This window comes from Coturnix japonica, chromosome 12 (genome assembly GCF_001577835.2).
Source record: "Coturnix japonica isolate 7356 chromosome 12, Coturnix japonica 2.1, whole genome shotgun sequence".
In the NCBI taxonomy this organism is placed as follows: Eukaryota; Metazoa; Chordata; class Aves; order Galliformes; family Phasianidae; genus Coturnix; species Coturnix japonica.
Window position 1 is genome coordinate 13,904,157 of NC_029527.1, and position 19,734 is coordinate 13,923,890.

The 19,734-nt window shown below is 42.3% G+C and overlaps 1 protein-coding gene across 1 annotated transcript; it reads left to right on the plus strand.

Moving 5' to 3' along the window:
- The first annotated feature begins 54 nt into the window (after window positions 1-54).
- Window positions 55-19,716, plus strand: GXYLT2 (glucoside xylosyltransferase 2). Its single transcript, XM_015875121.2, has 7 exons — window positions 55-371; window positions 6,471-6,660; window positions 6,863-6,994; window positions 12,670-12,921; window positions 13,976-14,099; window positions 16,175-16,347; window positions 16,962-19,716. Exons 1-7 carry the CDS (start codon window positions 151-153, stop codon window positions 17,142-17,144), a joined length of 1,275 nt encoding a protein of 424 aa, XP_015730607.1. The 5' UTR covers window positions 55-150; the 3' UTR covers window positions 17,145-19,716.
- Window positions 19,717-19,734: the final 18 nt, after the last annotated feature.

Here is a 19,734-nt window from a genome sequence, read left to right on the forward strand (position 1 = left end):
CTCCAGACAGTACGGTAGGGCGCGCCCCGCCCCTGCTGCCGGGCGCCGGCCGGGGCTCGGCGGCCACGTCCCCGCTCCGGGCCGCGGCCGATGGTGACGGCGATGGCGGCGGGCGCGCAGAGGGGCGGGCGGTCGCGCTGAGCCGTCGCCATGCGGCTGTCGTGCAAGGTGGCGGCGGCGCTGCTGGCGCTGGGCAGTTTGCTGCTGCTCTACCTGCTGGCCGGCAGCGCCGCCGCGCCCCCTCGCCCGCCGCCCGCTCCCTCCGCGGCCGCCCGCCCCGCCGCCGCCGCTCCCCTCGGCCGCCGGCAGCCGAGGCTCAGCCGGAGCCCGACGCGGAGGAGCGCGCCCGGGGGCGGACTCGCCGCTGCCAGGTAACGGCGGGGATCGGGAGCCACACGCGATCGCCCCGTTGGGAAACGGCACCCGATAGGAACGGCACCCGCTGGGAGCGCCGCCCGCTGCTCGGGCTGCCCTGCCCCGGGAACTCGCTCCCCTCGGCGGCCCTCCGGGCGCTCTTATCCTTAGCCAAGTTTCCCTGCGGTGGAAACCTGCCCCGATCTCTGCTTTAGGCTGCAGGCTTATGTGCGTTTAACTGAGCGCGCGTGTGCCGGAGGTGCCACGAAAGTGGAGGCTTTGCGCTCTGCGGGCGGGAGCGGCTCCGTGTGCCAGCGATCCTCCGAAGCTGCGGCTTGTCCCGGAGCTGTGGCCTTGTTTGAAGGCTGCCGTGCACGATGTGCTGCTGCTGCTGCCTCGGGAGCTGCTGTCAGCGCTGAGAGCGAGACCTGCTCCGATTTAATGCTGGGGGAGATGAAAGGTGCTGGCTCCTTTTGTGCTTTACCGCTGCTTTCCAAGCTGCTTGGCACCGTCAGATTTCGAACTATTCGTATTTTGTTTTAAACACTTTTTATGCGTAACCGTGGCAGAAAACAAGTTGGAGGTTGTGTGTTGTATTCCCCATCAGGGCCTTGTGGATGGATTATTTAAAAAACCCCAAAACAACAGTATTCTAATTACTTCAAGGAATGATGTGGGCAGTGTGCTTTCAGTGGTGGGAGGGCCGCTTTCCCTGTTGCATTCCAACTATATTATGGTCAGTGTGACCTCATATCTAATTAAGTTGGTATGTCTTTGTGTCTTTGATTCATGATTTCACAGAGATGTTCTGAATGAAAGGCCACTCCTGTTTCTCGAGCTCTTATCCCTTAACGTAGTGAAGCAGTGGGTTTGGTGCAAGCATTGTTACCCCGTTGAATGCAGGAGATGTTTACTGTGGCTGGGAATGCATCATGGGCAGAATTCAAATGCATGCATTAAAGCAGGATTATTTCCACCAGCAACTGTACCTCCTGAAGTCATTTTTCTTTAAGGCATATCTCTGCAATTATCATGGAAATCAAGAACTCTGAGGGAGGCGGCAGAAAGTATGATACTGCTGGAGAGGGTAAACAACGGCTCCATTTCAATGAGCTTCTCGCTGAGCATCTCCCTGTTCCAAAAGTTGTCCTTATCAGGCTGTTCTATTACTTCATGACTTTGCAAGTGCTTGTTACAAAGGCTGTAGACTTTTTGTTGCTGTTCTTTTGCAGCGTGGAAGAATCATAGCAACAAAGTGAAATGATGGATTTCAGCCTTTGCTTCCACTTTGGGTTGGTTTTTTTCCCCCCATGTTTGTTGGCAGCGTATGATCCTGTGCTGCTGGCACCAACCAGGGCTGCATTACTGACACATCCAGTCCTGATGCTTACCAAACAGTTCTGCACTTTGATAGGTAACACCAACATAAAATGTGGGGTCTTAAATAAATGATTTTTTGTGAATGATGTGAAGTGGTTGGAGGAGATGTCTGCATTCCTGGGAGAACAAAAGCCATCTGCTAACAGGTGCTGTGCTGGCACGGATCACACCAGCAACGGGATCTGCTTGTCTTAAGAAGTCTGATCCAAAATACATTGGAAGCAGCAGTGTTCTCAGAGGCTTGAATTTGGAATAGAGGAAACAGTGCTTTACATAGGTGCTAGCTTCAGGAGTGAGTGTTCCCGTTCCTTCAGGAGCATTTCCTCATACAGGTGCTTGTAGTAAAGCACATCAGATGTAACGTGCTGAATTGAGGTCACTGTTACCTGTTCATTCCTATGGAACAATGATTATTTTAGTTACTCCTTATGAGCCAAGGGAGATTTTTTAAATCCATGTGAGGGGTGGTGTGTGATCTGATTCCTTTGGGATGGGAGATCTGATCATGGAAGACCTTATAGTCTGCTGCTGGTTTGTTTGTGGACTGACTGAAGTTTGTGAACTTTCTAAGGTAACTTTACTGAAGTTATGTCCGTGCTAATGTGAAGAATCGTTTGGTTCTGTTTTCCCACGTTGATTGATACAGTGTTGCCAGAAGGATACAGGTTTGTGTCTGAACTGGGGCCAGATGGGATGTGCGCTGGGTTACGAGGTCCTGCTGCAGGCACTGGGATTCCCTAATGTTGCTTTGTGCAACATGAGAAGACATTCATTTTCAATCCTTAAGGCGTGCACGTTTCTTCTACTCTAGTCATACGTGTTCAGAGCTCTACTAGTTGTGCATCACCAACAGGCTGGTGCCTGGCAGCTGCTGGTGAACTCGTGTGCCCTGCCTTGGTTGTTAGATGACCTGGGCAAATCCAAAGGTAAGCATCACATTCTGGTCAGCTTGGAAAGCCAGTTTGATGGTGGTTTTACTGATGATTCCTTTTGGAAGAGGCAAGTCCTGTAGCTTCAACAGGGTTTTCTTCATATGAGGAGTACTCATATGTGCCAGATCAGTGTGTGTGAGGTATCGTAAAGCACAAAAGTTCTTTCACATTTGAAGGGCAGATGTGACCACACTTTCTTCCAGGAAACTAAACATGCCTAATAGAAACTTTGCCAAAGCCAAGTGCGTCTTCTATGGCAACCAGTCAAGATAATTTTTTTCTCTCTTCTGCCTGTGTGCAAGACACATGCAAGTTTGGCTTGAGTATGATAGGCCATAATAACATGCCAATGGCCCAAATATCTCATACTTCACCAACAAAGAACATTCTTGATAAAGGAAGATGGAAACATTTGTTCTGGTTTGAGTGTTTTCCCTCTTAGTCTGAGTGGTGGGAGGAGGTTGAGACTTCAACAGTTCTTATTGTCGGAGCCTACAGTGAATTTTGTGCGACTGCATTAAAGTGAGAGCTTTTATTTTAAAAACATTTTGACACTTTCTAATTTATATTTTAAAGAGCGTGAGAGAATGTGTTTCATATAACAGCCACTGCTGGGGCATTGACTCAGCACTGACTCTCAGGAAAGGAGCCCATTTAGTGAATCACCCGTTTTGATACATTGCCTAAATCTAACCTTGTTTACGCTGCGAGAGCAAATGAGATCATAATAAGAAGAGGGTTTCAAAAGCTAACAGCTATATTGCATTTTGTAGGAATCTGCATGCATTATCTTTCTCTCTGGAATAAATTTGAAGGCTTGAATAGATTAGCGGGCTCCATAATGAGACAGGAATGCGTTATTTTGAATGGATCTGGATTGATTTAGACAGGTTTTGGGTTAATTATGTTTGAGACACTTTGGCTGTGACTAATAAGAAAATTGCATGTAATCTAAACTTTAGGGCCTAGAAATGTACGCTGCTGTGCTTGAGCACTCAGGCCAGGATGCCTGCAACCATATCTGTCAGAAACAAAATGTCTGCAGTAAATAAAATGCCTTTGGGTAACTGGATGGGAGTTGGTCTGTTTTGTTGGAAGGCCTTTGCTATAGCATTGTATTCTGCTATATCTCACCAAGTCTGGCTTCAGCTGTTTCACAGGGATCTATTCTGCAATTATTTTGTGATGTGCAATGCTTAATCTTAAGCAAGTGTTTGGTAACTGTTGAGTCCCGGCCTGAACCACTGATTGAGCATCTTGGGAAAGGACTGGGCAGCTCTGAGAGCACAGGGGAAGGCAACTGAGCTGAGTGAGCAGAGCCTGCACCGCTCCTAGACCCCGTGTGAGGGCTGGCTGTCACTGGGGAAGGATCTCTTTTGGGAGATCTCTCCTTGGTGAAGTTTTCCCCTGTGAACCTGGAATCTTTTGATATGGGTGAGCAATCTTCTTCCCTTCCTTTATAGCACCTCTCTATTGTGCCAGTCCTTCCATCATCACACCTTTGTTGTAATGCCTTTCCCATTGTATTGATCTGTCCAATTGCTGCTTGAATAGCAATGTAATGGGGATCCGGACATAACTGTCTCCAAACAGATGGGTAAGATAGAGAGTGGTGCAGAAGAGTTTGGGATGATGTTATTTGAGTTAGGTTTCTAATACATCAATAAAATACTCTTATGTCCTGAATCAGGAAGATGAAGAGCAAGATGACAAAGATCTGCTTATTTGCAAGTCCAGCTTTTTCTTTACTCCTGTTTGTTTTTTTTTTTTTTCCCAGGCTTTCAGATAATAACAACTTTGTAGAGATTAAGCTGAGATTTTTGTAAGTGCTTCCTGCTGTGGCACTCTTACCTCCCTTTCCAGCTCACCCTTGTTCTTACAGTCCTCTTTGTTTCCTAATGTACTTAAAGACACAAAATCTTGTGCTGTGATCTCCCAGTGTTCTTCTGTATCTCCTTGCTGCTTTCATCTTTTTATTCCTGCTAAGATCAGGTTCTCATGACTTGTAAGGACTCAGAAGCCCAGCTCCCTCCTCCCCTCTGGGCCGGGAAGGTGTCTGTGTAGGCAGGAGATATTTTCCTTGTTCCTTCGTGGGCCCCCATGGTCTTGTAGGACTGTCTGCTGTGGCTGAAATATCTGAAAAAGCCAACAAGTTTAGTGACTTGGTGTAGGGCGGTGAAAAGTTAAAGTAAAATCTCCGAGTTTAGTCCCTCTCCCAGTGAATTCTACTGCCAAGGCCCTATTAAAGCAGTTTTCATCCTGCATATGGCTTGATTTAGGGACTCAATTACGAGGGAAGATTAAAGAGATGGGGGGTGGGGAGAGAAGGGTCTGTGTGAGCAGCTAATTATTCACTTTAATAATTCAGTGGTTTTTACACTAATAGGTTGGGAAGTAAATACCACTTCATATAGATGTGGTGTTCTATTATTTATACACTGATAAAATTGAAGTTTAATTAAGACTAAAGCCTGAAACTTTAAACCATTAATGAAACATAATACTTTGTATAGCAAGTAGAGTGCCTCTGGTTGGTATTCCTTAACACAAAAGTTGGTTACTCCATCGAGAGAAGGCTGCTGTTATATTGAGTAGTGCTTTAATGTCTGGAAAAGATAATTACTGCTTCGTTAACTATAATTTTTCTTTTTATTTAGGACTTCTGTTTAATAGTGTTAACTTTACTGATTAGTTATATACATAATTGTGTGTGCTGTGAACAGGCAGGGATTGATATCCTCTGTTCAGTGGTATGTCAAGAGCTGCTAGTGATCTATGATTAGCCTTCAAACTTACTGTAATGATTACAGTGCTTTTGATTTCATTGCTTTGTCACCAGTGATGCATCTAAAGGAGCATAAATGCCATCTGTGGGAATGTGAATACAGTACAGTAGCATCACTCTCAGAGGATGCAATTTTCACCTCCATGCTGACTGACGGGGGAGGACATAAAACCAAAAGGCCGGATTTTCAAAACATCTCCAAGTCCCCAGAAAGGACTCTGATATCTCTGAGTAGCAAATAGCCTGAATATGCTGTGTTTGTGCAGACTCAGGGCAGGTGGAAATGTTTTAAACCCTACACATTGGGGCTAAGTGGGGAAAGCCCACGGCTTTGCCATAGACTGCTTGTGGAATGTAGCCTGATTCATCTGGGACAAACGAATATGTTTGTTTTGAACAAAATCTGTATTTTAGCAAAATCTCAGGGATTCCACCCAGCAAAATGCAGAGCAGTCCTTTGAAATGATGCCAGTACCTTCAGGCCAGGATTAAGGAGTGCATTTTTAAAAGCAAAATTAATTAACTGTTAGAATAATTTACATATGGATGGGTGACTTTTTAAGTAAGGAGTAGCTGTCTTCTTCCAATCTAGCCAGAAGTTGTGATCCTGGTAATGAAATTACTGGCTATAGTTCTGTGACCTGCATTGTGTTTGAAGACTGGCCGTTCTGGCTGCACAGCCTCAAAGCTGGGAAGGAAAGCGCTCAGTAAGCTGTGGTCTGGTTTGCGGTGCTGCTGAATTGGTTTCATGTGTGGATGTAGTGCAGAGATTTATGCAAGATCACAAAGGGAGGAAAATTCTGAAAATAGCTTCTTTATTTGTGAGGTAATTTTAGCACTCTTGGTTGGTACCATTGACCGGAACTGGCACCATACTTGCATTTTCTGTGGCTGTCTAATCAGGGAAAAGAAACTCCTGATCCTCTACGTGATGGAAAGGAAGGAAAAAAACCTGCTCTGAGTGCAGAGATCTCTTCATTTTTATCTCAATTTATTTTTATGTGTCTGTGTATTTTCAGGAAGCCTGGAGAACAAAAACATTCAAAAGAGCCTTCATCTCTACAATGCATGCATCTGGCAGTCGTGGCGTGTGGGGACCGGCTGGAAGAGACTCTCATCATGCTGAAATCAGCAGTTCTCTTCAGCAACAGGAGGCTCTGCTTTCACATTTTTTCTGAGGATTCCCTTAAGCCTGAATTCAACAAGAAAGTGAGTTCTGTGTTGTTCAGTAAATAAGTACATAAATTAGTTACAAGCTGCAGACTCCAGAGCACAACTACGCTGACAGCAAGTAACAACTAAGTGTTTTATTAGTGGAAGTGATTTCTAAATACCCTATACGTGCATATTAAACAGCAAAAGCAATACCTTATAGTTTGTACTGTTTAATGCTTCCATGATTGTCTTTCAGTTACAGGAATGGCCTTCCTCGTATACAAAGAAATTTGAATACAACATTTACCCAATAACCTTCTCAGTAGGAAATGCTCAGGAATGGAAAAAGTTATTCAAACCATGTGCTGCCCAGCGCCTTTTTCTTCCGGTAAGGCACCTGGCTTTGTGAGGAGATTGCTTCAGGAGGGAGGGAAAAGAAGAAGAAGAAGAAAAAAGCTTATTTCCACAAAAAGGAAGCTTTGCTGGTGTAATATTAGAACAATTTTTGGGCTGAAACATCTGTGTAAAGATATTTTAATCTGTACTTCTGCTGCTTAAAACAAACCAGAAATCCAGCTTTGCTTTTTTTTTTTTTTTTTTTTTTTCCTGCTAGCGAAGAATATGTTTCTTATTTGTCTCTAGTTCCACCAGGCTCTCAGTGGAACTTCCACTTAAGGCTCAGTGTGAGAGCTCTTGCAGGGTAGATGCTGCATGCTTTCCATAAATAACATTCTTTTCAGTGTGCAGTCATGTTCTCTTTACCCATCCCTCCCTTCCCATGTGTTAGTCCTCGGAATGATGCTTTCAGCAATATCTTTTCTTGTGTAAGAAGAGTGTAGGATGTGCCCTGAAGGTAACAGTTCCAGCGTACACAAGGTCAGATTTCATGCACGTGTCCTGTGCACTGTGGAATACTCAGGTTCACAGAAAACTTATGCTCCTTACTGTATAGTACTTGGAGTTGTAAATCTGGAAGATATTTAAGGCTGTTGGAGAGAAGTAACATGTTGGTTACAGTTTTGCATATGCAGAAATATGCAAAATTTTATGAACTTTTATGCAGAAAGCAATTTCTGTGGAATTGATGCATCAAAGTATCCTGTGCACTGCTGGTTGGTTGGGGTGACTCCATGCTGTTCACATGGTCCAGGTTTCTTCATTGCCATCTTCCGAGAAATAGGGGAACAAAGGAATCTTTACTTTCTCAGATGGAAACAATCAGGAGACAGCTGCACGTCCAGAGATTTTAGACTATGAATACATATGTGAGAAAATATGTGCTGTCAGCAGTTCTGTTTATCTGCTGTTTAGGGCTGGACTTTCAGATGCACAAAGGCCAGATGGGCTGGAAGTAATTTCATCTTCAACTGGGATCCTCTATTCCCTGAGTAAATATTTATATCACCTGGAAAATAATCCTTCAGTGTTGGTTTGTTCTGTACAGATTGGTTGTAAGGATTTACTCATACGGGGCTGGTCTCACTAGGTAAACACGATTCTCTGCTCTTCCTATATCTGCAGTATTTTTGTCATTTTGGTAGACACTTGTCACAGCAATGGTTTTATTTGTTATCAGCTTCCTGATAATAGAGAAGAGTTATGCACTCACAGCGATTCATTTAAGCTGGGCAGTGCTTGCCTTGTTTCTCAAGTTGCTTGCCATGTTTCTGAAGTTCTGCAGTAACTTCTTACAAGGAATATTAGACCGTTGCATGTTTTGTTAGGAAAAGTCTGAAGCAGATCAAACTGTGAATGTTTGTTTCTCTTGGGGAATCACAAGATGTTGCGTGTTGTCAGGCTGAGACTTTGGATTTCAGTAGGCATAGCTGTCTGAGAACGGCAGTGACTGATGCAAGTTGTTGTGGATATAAAGAGGAAAACAAGTCACAGTGATAGCGGAGGTGTCACGTGTCCTCTTGGGTTTCTGCTGCTCAAATTTGTAGCTTCAGTCTGGGTAATTTCAGCCACCATTGTTTTGAATAAGCCCCTTTGAATACGACTGTGCTGTAAAAGTCCTGTCTGCGCGGGGTGGGAACTGAAGGTCTTTAGTGCTGTTGCTTAGAGAGCTGTTTTGATTTATATGTATTGTTTATCCTTAACTGTGCTAAGCATTTTCTACCACAGCAGTGGAAAATATGACTGGATTTAGGGAGGATCCCAGGAGAGCAGTAGCTGAGTTTATCAGCTGTTTAGCCCTCAGTGGTGCAAATTGTCTTGTTCCTGATAATGCTAAGCCTGAGTGGAATGCGAGCCTTTGATTCACAAGTGCCTCTCCTGCCAAAGAATCTTCAGCAGCACCAGCAGGCATGTGAAAGTGGGCAGGAGGGGATGAGGAATGTGATAAAAGAAAATCGTGTGAGAATCTTTCAGGGGTTTCACTGGCCTTCGAAACTAGAGCTATGGGATGTGATCCTACAGCTTGTAGTAATGAAGTGGTTTGTCCCGGGTAACAGGTTAATGAATGTATTTGCAATTAGTTGTTGAATTAGTTTGAGTTACTCAAATATTCAGGAAGATCATATGGCAGTCTGTGTCTCCATAGAGGCGTTCTGTGACATCTGATCTTATATTTGCTACACAAAAGTAGCCTGGAGTACTCTCACAGTGAAGAAGTTGAAATATCTTGCTGCAAGCTGTTTCAATAACACCATCAATGTGGTCTTCAAAGGCAGAATAAGGAAGATGCAGATCTCAAAACAGGGTCTGAATTCTTAAGAAGGATGAAACTTTAAAAGAAAAAAAAAACACTAGAAGAGAATGCTCTCACCAGTCACACCTGACATCTTCTGTAAATAGGAAGGTTAACATTTCTCTACTGAGTAGAACGTCTTTCCATGTGCTGTCAAACTCAGGGACATGGCAATAACAGGCAGCTCTGTACAGCCTGAGAAAGCTGTTGTGCAGTGTTAGGAATTCTTTATCCCAAAAATCATGCAGGAAGTGTATGTGAAGCAAGACTTCTTCATTCTTATCCAGTTCCTTTTGTATGCCAAGTGGGTTATGGTTTTTTCTCCTTCCTGCCTTTCTCCCTCTTCTGACACCCCAATAAATTATCAGCCAATGCCATATTCTGGTTTTTGGGTATCTTGGGGTGGGGGTGGGGGGTTAGTCTAACTGGACTGTAAGGATTCCTGAGGATAATCCTAAATATCTGTTGTTTTTTTTTTTCCAGTGAGAGCATAGTTGTGACATTTAGACTGTTTTGTAGTACTAACATTGATGCTAGAACAACGTGTTGTGATCTCATGAATGCCGTACCACAGAGCTGACTTTCAGCTGGTTCTGTATTGCTATTTAGAGCTACTGAAACAACCAGGTAAAATGTTCAGGGATTCTTGGATGGTTTTATTTCTAGTAGTAACTAACACTTAGGACTTTTCCCAAGACACTGAGTCTACTGAAGGTGGACTAACATTATCCCTGTGTGCTCTTGAGAACGATGAAGTAACCTACTTAATGGATCAGTGGAGCAACACTGGGGATAGATGTAAGGGCTTTATCGAGACAAAATTCTGTTGTAACTTGAGTTAATTGCTAATTACAGTTGAATTTGGAAACTCTAATTTGCAGTACTGCATTAGCATCAAGATGCAAACTTAATTGTGGCTCATTGATTCATCCCTTTTCTTGGATAAAGCTCAGCTAAACTGACACACTAGCTGTTGCAAACTATCGTGTAACACAACTTCCCAATATTCCAATATGTGTTCACACAGTAGTGTGTTACTACTTGCCAGTCTTGCATCACAGGGGAATCTACAGAGACAGAAGTTATGAAACGAAATTACAGGTAATTGAGTATTTAAGCAACGTGTCAGGCTAAATACAGTAAGTTCTGTACAGAACTTTTTGATGGATTTACTAAGAATACTCCTTATTGATGGGGTGAAAAAAACAAATCACTCTTTTAAGCAGTAAGTGCCCATAGGGTGAGGAAGGAGACAAGTGCAGTCCTCTACCGAAAGCCAGGTTAAATGCACAGTCAGAAGGGGATGTGATCAATTCAAACCAAAGTGTAGTTTTTAAATAAGTCTTTACACTTTTCATGCAAAAAGGCAAGTGTGAAGGGCTTATAAGGAGCAGCACAGCTTTTCTTTCAGCCTGTTGGGTGTCACTGCAGGGCAGCACCTGGGACAGGAGAGAGGCAAGAATCTTTTGGCCGGCCAGGAAAGGAGGGTGTAGGACAAGAAGGTGGGAAGTGTGGGGAGGAATGTCAGTGGGCACCCACTGCACAAACGACTGGAATGTGTGCTTGAATCCATTGATATACAGGAAAACTACTGCAGTCCTTTGACTTTCAGAGGATGAGTTCTATGTCTATGTTTGCAGTTACTGGAAAAAAGACACCCCACGTTTTTCTGCTGGAAGAGGCAGCGCTCACACCGACACTTAGGTTCGAGAGGGGTTCCCAAGTGCACGTGTTGAACTCTGCCCTTCATTTCCTGCTGGGAAATGCCTAAATTTGCCTCTCTGCAAGGGCATTATGTAAGAAAAATAAAGTAAAACCCTGATTTGCTCTGTGATGCACTGCTGTCCCTCAGGCAGAATCTAACAGCTTTTTATCATGCTCTTTGTGTATTTGAGTGTTACCTCCCGTCTTGGACTAAATTTGGCGGGATTTTTCCTTATTTAATACTTTCATTTTATATGCCTTAATACAGTGAATCCCTATGGATTAGGTCTTGTCGGTGCTACATAATAATATGCAGTATCAAGAATATCCTTAAGCTAAAAATCCTTTTCTTCTTTTCAACTACCTGTCATCTGCTGACTTAAAGTGATTTTTCACTAAGTACTGGACTTCAGCTCCTTAGTGTGTTACTGAACTACTCAAGTCACATGCTGTTTTGTGCCTAGCAAAGAATTATTGATAGTATATTGCTACAACCTCCTGTATGGTGGAGTGGTCTGGACTCTGTTGGACTTATTTAGATGGAGATTCTTGTAAGCCAGATGTACAGACATTTGCCTTCTCGTGCCTGCCCTGCTATGTAGGAAGAACATACAGTTATGTCAGGAATTTGTTAAACATGGCTGAATGTCAGTTTGAATTGTGAAGTGTTCCATCAGGTGAAAAGTCTCACTCAGATCCATACTCACAGATCTGGCGTCTTAATGGATATCTGTCGAGCACATCTTAAGAAGTATTTTGTTCACTTGATCGAAATCTGGTTGCTCTCTCTGTCTTTCACAAATAACCTTTGTCATGTTACATTTCAATTCATGTAAAAATCCATTTATTTGGTAGCGTTATCTGTGTAAATAGGAGGGGTTATCATTATCATCGCTGCAATCAGACAAGTGACTGATGGTTGCAGTCCAGTGCCTGGTGTAAATCAATAGCCCTTTGGGTTTACTTTTCAAATAAAAAGGGAGATAAATGGAGTTTGGAGATGAGAGCATGGTAAAAATCCAGGAATCTTTGAACAGTTTTCTCAAATAATGAAGAGCAACAAAAGTTCAGCTGAACCTGATGGTCAGCCTGAGCAACTGATATTCACTAATTTCCAAACAGCTGCTGCAGAAAGCAGGGGGTTTTTCTCAATTGCTGAAGAAATTAAGAATGAAATTAAGGAAGAAATTAAGTGCATGTAAGCACTTGGATAGCCACAAGGGGGACCATGGTTAACAATAATAGATGAAGTATTCTGGATCTAATTTACGTTTACACCTCTGTGACTTGACCAACTTTACTGTTATTCCTGATACAGAGTCTGATAACAGAGATGATAATCTGGCCTGATGAGCTTTAATAGAACGCTTCCATTCACCAAGGAATGTTTTGTTCCTCAGGAGGATAATTATGCATTTTTTTGTGATTAATAAGGTCTTCTTAATTAAAACATTTTTTTATGTATTAATATTGAATATAAGCCTCTTTGTGTAGGAGTACATGGTTGTAATAGGAAGAATTGTTCCTGTACATAGTTATGTTTTACATGATAAATCAGCAACTTACTTTATATGAGCAGTTTAATTTAGAAGTGCCTTTGGCCAGTAATCTTCCTTTTTGTTGTCTGTTTGGTTTCCTTTTCATCTCTCCTTACTGTGCAAACCCGAAAGGTTATTTTAAAGGATGTGGATTCTCTCCTTTACGTGGACACGGATGTTCTCTTCCTGAGGCCCATCGATGACATCTGGCACATCCTGAAAGAATTCAACTCAACGCAGCTAGCTGCTATGGCCCCAGAGCACGAAATACCAAAGATTGGCTGGTATAGTCGATTTGCACGTCACCCGTACTATGGGACAACTGGAGTCAATTCTGGAGTGATGCTAATGAATTTAACACGGATACGCAGCACTCAGTTCAGGGTGAGAAGAAATACAGCTGTTGCAGTAACTAGTGACCTGTGGAATCTTTCCTTCTTTTAGAATTTAGTACAAAAATAAATGAAGTTTGGATTATAAGGAGAATGAAAAATATAGAATGCATATTGCAGTTCTTTTAGTACTTAAATGGAAATGATTATTAAAACATGAGAAATGTCCTCGTGAGGCTGAGAGGCACTGAGGACTTGCAGATGAAGCAGCCTCCTGGCAGTAGTGAAACCGAGCGCTTCAGCATTTCACTCTTGTTCTCAAGTACATTAAAGAATAACTTCAGGGACCTTCAGTGCAATCATTGTGTTTTTTTTTTTTCATTGAAAAGCTTGATGTAAATATCCAGAGGAACTGGTCACTGTTTGCATCTACTGTGAGTGAAATGTTGTTTTCTGCTGCAGATAGAGCGATTCTGTGGATTGGTAGAAGTGAAAAGGGGATGTTTTCACTACCCAAACTGACACCTCATCTTTTTTTTGTGAAAGGCTTATGTGAAATCTCACTTGTTTTGTTGAGCACATGCTCTGTAACCTCTTAAGAAACTTAATTTAGCCCTGAGCGACCTTATTTATCAGTCAAAATATGTTATCATATCATAAAATATCAATATATGTTATGATATCCATAACATATCAGGAGCAGTTTGATTGAAGAAATTAAACCAACTCGCTCTTATTATCAGAATTCCCTGAGAAAGGACAATCATTTTCAGTTTGCATTTTTTCCTCACCTCTCTACCTCAATTTTCAGCTCATCCCTGCACTTATTTTCCACTTCTTCTCCCTAGTGCTCAGTATAGGAAGGTTCTGAATAGCTGGCGCTGACATCAAAGCTAGGCTTTGTTTTCCTGTTTAGTTAGATCAATGGAGCACAATCAGCTTCACTGTTCCAGCCCTAACCAGAGCATTTCCTAGCAGTTCTTTCTTTCCTAGATATCTTACCATGGCTTTGCAGCCTTACAGGTATGTGGTTGCTGCGCTCTGAGTCATACATCGTATCAACAATAGCAGCATTAATTCACTGTTTCTGTTTTTCTGTCCTGCAGAACAGCGTGATACCGAGTGGTTTGACTTGGGAGGAAATGTTATATCCGTTATATCAGAAGTACAAAAATTACATTACATGGGGAGACCAGGATTTACTAAACATTATTTTTTACTTTAACCCAGGTAAGTAAGCTTTCTTGAAGTGACGTTTATCTGTGCTAAGAGCATTTATTGACTTTACTAGATGCAAAGAAGTGCTGTTTCATACTTCTAATATGCATAGAGTACTCTGACATGAAGGTAATGTGTAAGCACACCCAGGATTGTGTTCCCTCGAGTGAACTTAAGAACAATCAGATTGGATTTATCTTTATTTATTCCACCTCCTTTTCTTCTGCTCTTACGAGTCATAGTATATATATATAGTCAAATGCAACTAACATAGGGGAAAGCAAACTCAAAGCAAGCTAACGTTTGTTTATTGCAGTCTGATGCTGGAAATCAGTGTCCTTGATATGCTCTGTATGTTAGCCTCAATGTTGGGGGAAAAAGAAAGCGGGAAAAAAATCTCTGTTATGAGATTATAAATTTAAAAAAACCCACCCACATAAATGTTGTGGTCTTGTGGAGAAAGAACATGAAATCAGGGTAGTTATGAAGTCAAACTCATGCTGCTAATTTAAGTGTGGAGGAGGAAAAAAGCAATAATATGATAAGCATTCTCTCCTGTGCTGTGGTCTGCCTTTTCCTTGTAACTTGTACAGAATTCTTTACAAACTAACATTAGACAGAAAAAAGAGAACCCAGTAGCTGGATGCAACTAAAACAGCAGAGCAGCCTTTGGAGTCAAATTGCTGGCTTGTTAAAACTGGCCTGGGAAGGAATCACCTGATACTGCTGCAGATGGCTTTCTATGGATGCACTGTGCTGGCTTAAAACTGCATGGCTCTGTTACCTGGTGCCTGAAATGATGCACCCTTCTTCCTGTCTCCCCAGGCTGTTTTGATGATCAGTGTATTTGAGGGATTATAGAGCAGCTGGAGTCCAAGTCCAGCTGTGACAGCAAAAAAAAAAAAAAAAAGAAAGAGTGTGAAAGAGTCATGGTGAGAAGAAGATCAAGAATACTCAAATGACATGTAAAAAGCTGATAAGCACCTGATGACATCCTCTCCCCATAGTAACCTGCTGAGGAGTTGTGCTTGCAAACATCTGCTCAGGCTTACTGAAAGGTTCACTGTAGCAGGGTTTGGAATGGGGCACTGCAGCTCTTCTTGTGCTTTCAGGAACACCGTGGAGCAATTCTGGATGTGTGATAGGCCATACTGAATGGAAACCACTTACAGTTTGCTCTCTCTGGAGCAGTCTTCAGCTGGAGAGGCCTTAGGGGAGGAAGTGTTTCAGAATAGTGTTCTCTTACTTCATCAACAATCACACAGGACCAGCTGCAGATTTTCTGGGAAGCTAAGAAAGGCCAAGTAGAGAATCCTGCCTTCAGTGCTTCTGAGAGAGACTGCCAGCATAGTGCAATGATTCATTGTACTCCATTTCTGTAGCAAAAGGATCACAGGCGCTGGCATGATTTATTGTAAGCATATTGCAAAGACTTGCATGGAAGAAGCTTAAAAAAAACATCAGTAGGGAAACAAGGCTTCAGGGTCTTTTGAGAAATCATCTTTAAAATAGCCTAGATCTTGGAATCTAACAGGTAACAGCACTTAGGAAGACTGGATAAGATACAGCACCTCTTGTGCTCTGCTCTGTGTCCATGTAACAAGTTGCTGTAGCCTCAATGAGAGCTTCATTAGCAAACATTGGATATGCATTGCAAGCATTAGCTGCTGTCTCCAGGAGAATTCAGGATTGCCTGCCTAACACTGCTGTATCTCTTGAAACTTCTTCCTAGGGCAGAAAACTCTGAACACAGCCACACAGCACACACTCTCTAGATCTGATTGTCATTTTTAACTTCATAAGGTGAACTCTTGATCTGTGTTTGCACCCCAGTCTTTGCATTGCCTTCTCTTTTGGTTAGTTGCAGTTGGACAGTGCTGAGACAGGTGTAGCCATCCTCACAGGAAAGGAAGATATTTTGTCTAGTTGCTGCTTTGGATCTTTGTAAAAGAAGCAACTGCATATTTTCTTTTTTCCTTCCCTGGCCATCAGTCCCCACTTTTCCACAGAAACATGGTTTAACTTGCCACTCATTTAATATGTCTTTTGTGTTTTTTCTCCTCACTGCATCTGACTGACGTTGGTAGAGTGCCTCTATGTCTTTCCATGTCAGTGGAACTACCGACCTGACCACTGTATGTACGGAAGTAACTGTAAAGGTGCCGAAGAAGAAGGTGTCTCTATTCTGCATGGAAATAGAGGTGTCTACCATGATGATAAGCAACCTACATTCAAGGCGCTCTATGAAGTGATACGTGATGTAAGTTGTGTATTTTAATAGAGGATGTCCTTTTATTTCAGTGTGGGTTATAGCTTTAACCAGGTCACTCAGATTGTTATTACAGCAGATCAAGCTGATCATACCCATCGGTCACAAATGACAAAGGTGTTGTGGCCTGTCCTGTTTCACAGAGAGGGAGTGACCAATCCTTCCTATTATGGTGAACTTCAATCTCCAGTACTGCAGAAAAGCAATTTATCAGACTTTCTGACTAGAAGTGATGGAATGGAGTTCTTTCTGCTGGCACGCCATCCCTGGTTCACAAATGCCCAATAAAATCTTGTTTTCCCTGCGCAGCTGGAGCCTCTGCACACAGAAGGCAGAGAATTGTTTCAGCAGCTTGTGTACAGACACAGGTCTGTATTTCCTCTTTGATGAGGTTCGAGCTGTAGGCTTCCTGGTCTGTATACAAAGTAAGAGGCTGTCAGCATTAATGCAGTTAAACATAGTCTGCATGTGTGTGGACAAGTGAATTTGTGCTGAAGTTCCCCACTTCTTCCTTCTTGAAAAACACTGCAGTATCTCCTCCATTGCCCTTACCAAAAGGAGAGCTGGACAGAAGACTAATAACTATTTTCTCTTTTCTCCTTTAGTTTCCATTTGAAGACAATCTCTTCCAGTCTTTGTACTATCCTCTTCAATCTAAGTTCCTGGATACAGTGCACACTTTATGTGGGAGAATTCCACAAGTGTTTCTGAAGCAGATTGAGAAAACTATGAAGAAGGTGTATGAAAATCGTGTCATTGTCTACCTGGGGGCCAACCACAGATACTAAATGGAGTCGCATTTTTACATGAGATTTGCACCTAGGTGGCTTCTCCTAGATGTCTTAAAGCATTTAAATGAAGAATGTTACCTCTTAAACTCAGACATAAAAATCCTTATTCAATTTCCTGGTAAGTCTTTGAAACCATAAAGTCTGAAGGAGTCCCGGAGATCCACCTAAACTGCCCTTTTGTTCTTTTCCTTCTTGTCTTTTTTCCTTCTTTTTGGTTGCAACAGGGAGAGCTGATGGTTCTCACTTTTGTTGATGAGTTTACTTGGGTTGTTTGTCTAAGAACAGCAATATTCACTATCACTTCTTTTAAACTGTGCAGAAGTTCATTCTGAACTTGGACTCACCAAAGAAGTGGCAGTTTGAGCTGTTTCATAGGTATGGAATATAACTTCAAATGACAGGGCAAGCATTTTTGTTTCCAAGTGCTTGAGGTATGAACGTGTTTGTGACATCCATAAGAGTGATGTGTGAAAGATACAATGGCAAACTGCATTGCTACAGAGTCATCTGAGCCAGAAGGTGTTAAGAGAGGGAGCCTTGTGTCTTGGTTTTAGCAGCTTCAGTGCAGGCCTGTGCTGGTCCTAAACGGCACAACAGACAAACAGAAATGTCTGTTGTTAGCACCTCTGTGCTGCAAATTCCAGTCAACAGTTTGTGCTTGTTCTGTGACTCAGATGTTATCTTACAGGCTTTGCCCCGTAGGTGTAAATGGACTGGTAAAGGACAGAGGCACTGCTGCATTTATTTTGGTGGACAGCCTGGAGTTTCATTATGGGAAGAGCTGAAGTGTAGATGTTACCCTCTGCCACGACTTGCCTTATTTTCTATTTCAATTGAAGCTTTAGTTGCAGCTTAAGAAACCAACAACGCTGTTTCTGGTTACAAATAAGTTTGAAAATGTAACCCAAACTAACCTGCAAAAACCAGAAGGCAATGAATGGAAAACTCAGCATGCCATTTTGAGAAGTTTATGATAATGTAAGCCTATGATAAGAGGTAAGCCTTTAAAGATAGCAGTAAGAACATACAGAAGTCCTGGTTTGCCTTCCTAAATTTTCAGATACCAGAGTAAAGCTGACTGTAGGTCAAACGAGGATAGATGAGATGCCTGCTGGCCACTCTGAATCCCTCATTTCCATGGTGTCTGTAAGCCACAGAAAGCTGCAGAGCAAAAGCCTTGTTGCCCACACAGTGTAGCTGTGGTGCAGGTCAGAAGTTCAGAAAGCTGTGACTGTAAGCTATGATTCAGCAGAACCCTTCAACTGGTGGGCACAATAAAATGAAGGAATGGAATTCATTACAAAACAAAGGCATTATTACATGTAAAACGTTTAGGGATCAAAACAGTGCTTTACACGTTTACAGGAGGTGCCAAGTTATTTTCAGAAAGAGCTATTAAAATACATGAAGTTTATGCTTTAACATGAAGACTCCTGTTAGTATAAGAACAACTTGCCAGAAGAATGGGAGAGTTCTCCCCACTGTGCTTTTTGGGAGGGAAGCTGTAATGTGAGCCCTCCAAAATGTATTACAAGAATTAACTTTGATTTTGTTGTTGCTGGAATTATTAATTTATATTCTATTACAGCTTCCAAAACCATATTGTATTTGATTTTAACAGTAGTTGGCTCTAATATTAATCTTATTTAGGAACCAATTTTCATTTATTTCATATTTTGTACTTGTGGCTAATTCACGTAAATTAGCCGTCATTTATTTCAGTAATGGGGTGTGTAAATACTTAGATGGGCCTTGTATCCTCTTTTCCCCTTTCTTTCATATTTTACTTATTTCCAGTGCTGCATTGCACTGAGCAGTGCCCTTGCAATGTAGAAGGGAAAACCAAAATCATTTCCTGTAGATCGGTACTGTCTGCAACATGCTGAATGCGTTGCTAACAAGGAATCTTTCACACTGACAAAGCAGCAGCAGGGTGCAGCCCAAAGAGCCGCGTCCAGGTTGTGTGAAGGTGAGCCCTAACCCAGCACCATGCGGTACTCTGAATTCTGTGTCTAGTCGATAGGCCTCATATGCAGTGCGTAAAGTTAAGTGTGTAACCAAGACCTTGCTGTATCAGCGTCAAATATTCAGGTTTTACTTTTGCTATGTTATACTTGAACTTGCTGAAGGTAGATAAGTAGGGGCTTTTGTTAAGAGCTGCTGAGCACCTCCTTTTAGCCCGAAGCCATTTAAGAAAAGCATCAGGTTACAAATGCATGTTGTAAAACAAAGAACCACAGAGTAGGAAGCACTTGGTTGTGTTTCTGAAAGGTGAGAGTTCTCCTAGTTAACTTGCCTGTACATTACAAAGTGGGCTTAGATAGCTTTGCTATCATTTCTTTTTCTTACAAGTGGAAACTGGAAACTGCTCTGTGAGTGTATGCGTGTGTACACCTACACAACAGCGGTGTAAGGAACTATGTAGCTTTCCTGTATCGTTTAATTCTTGTGTATTATTGTTTGACAAGTGCACCAATGGTTTATAGCTCCCAAGGAGGCATAGCAGTGCATTTCTGTGTTAAGATCCTCTGGCTTAAAGTACAAATAAATGAAATTTTAAGCAAGCTCTCTATTTTGTGTTGATTCT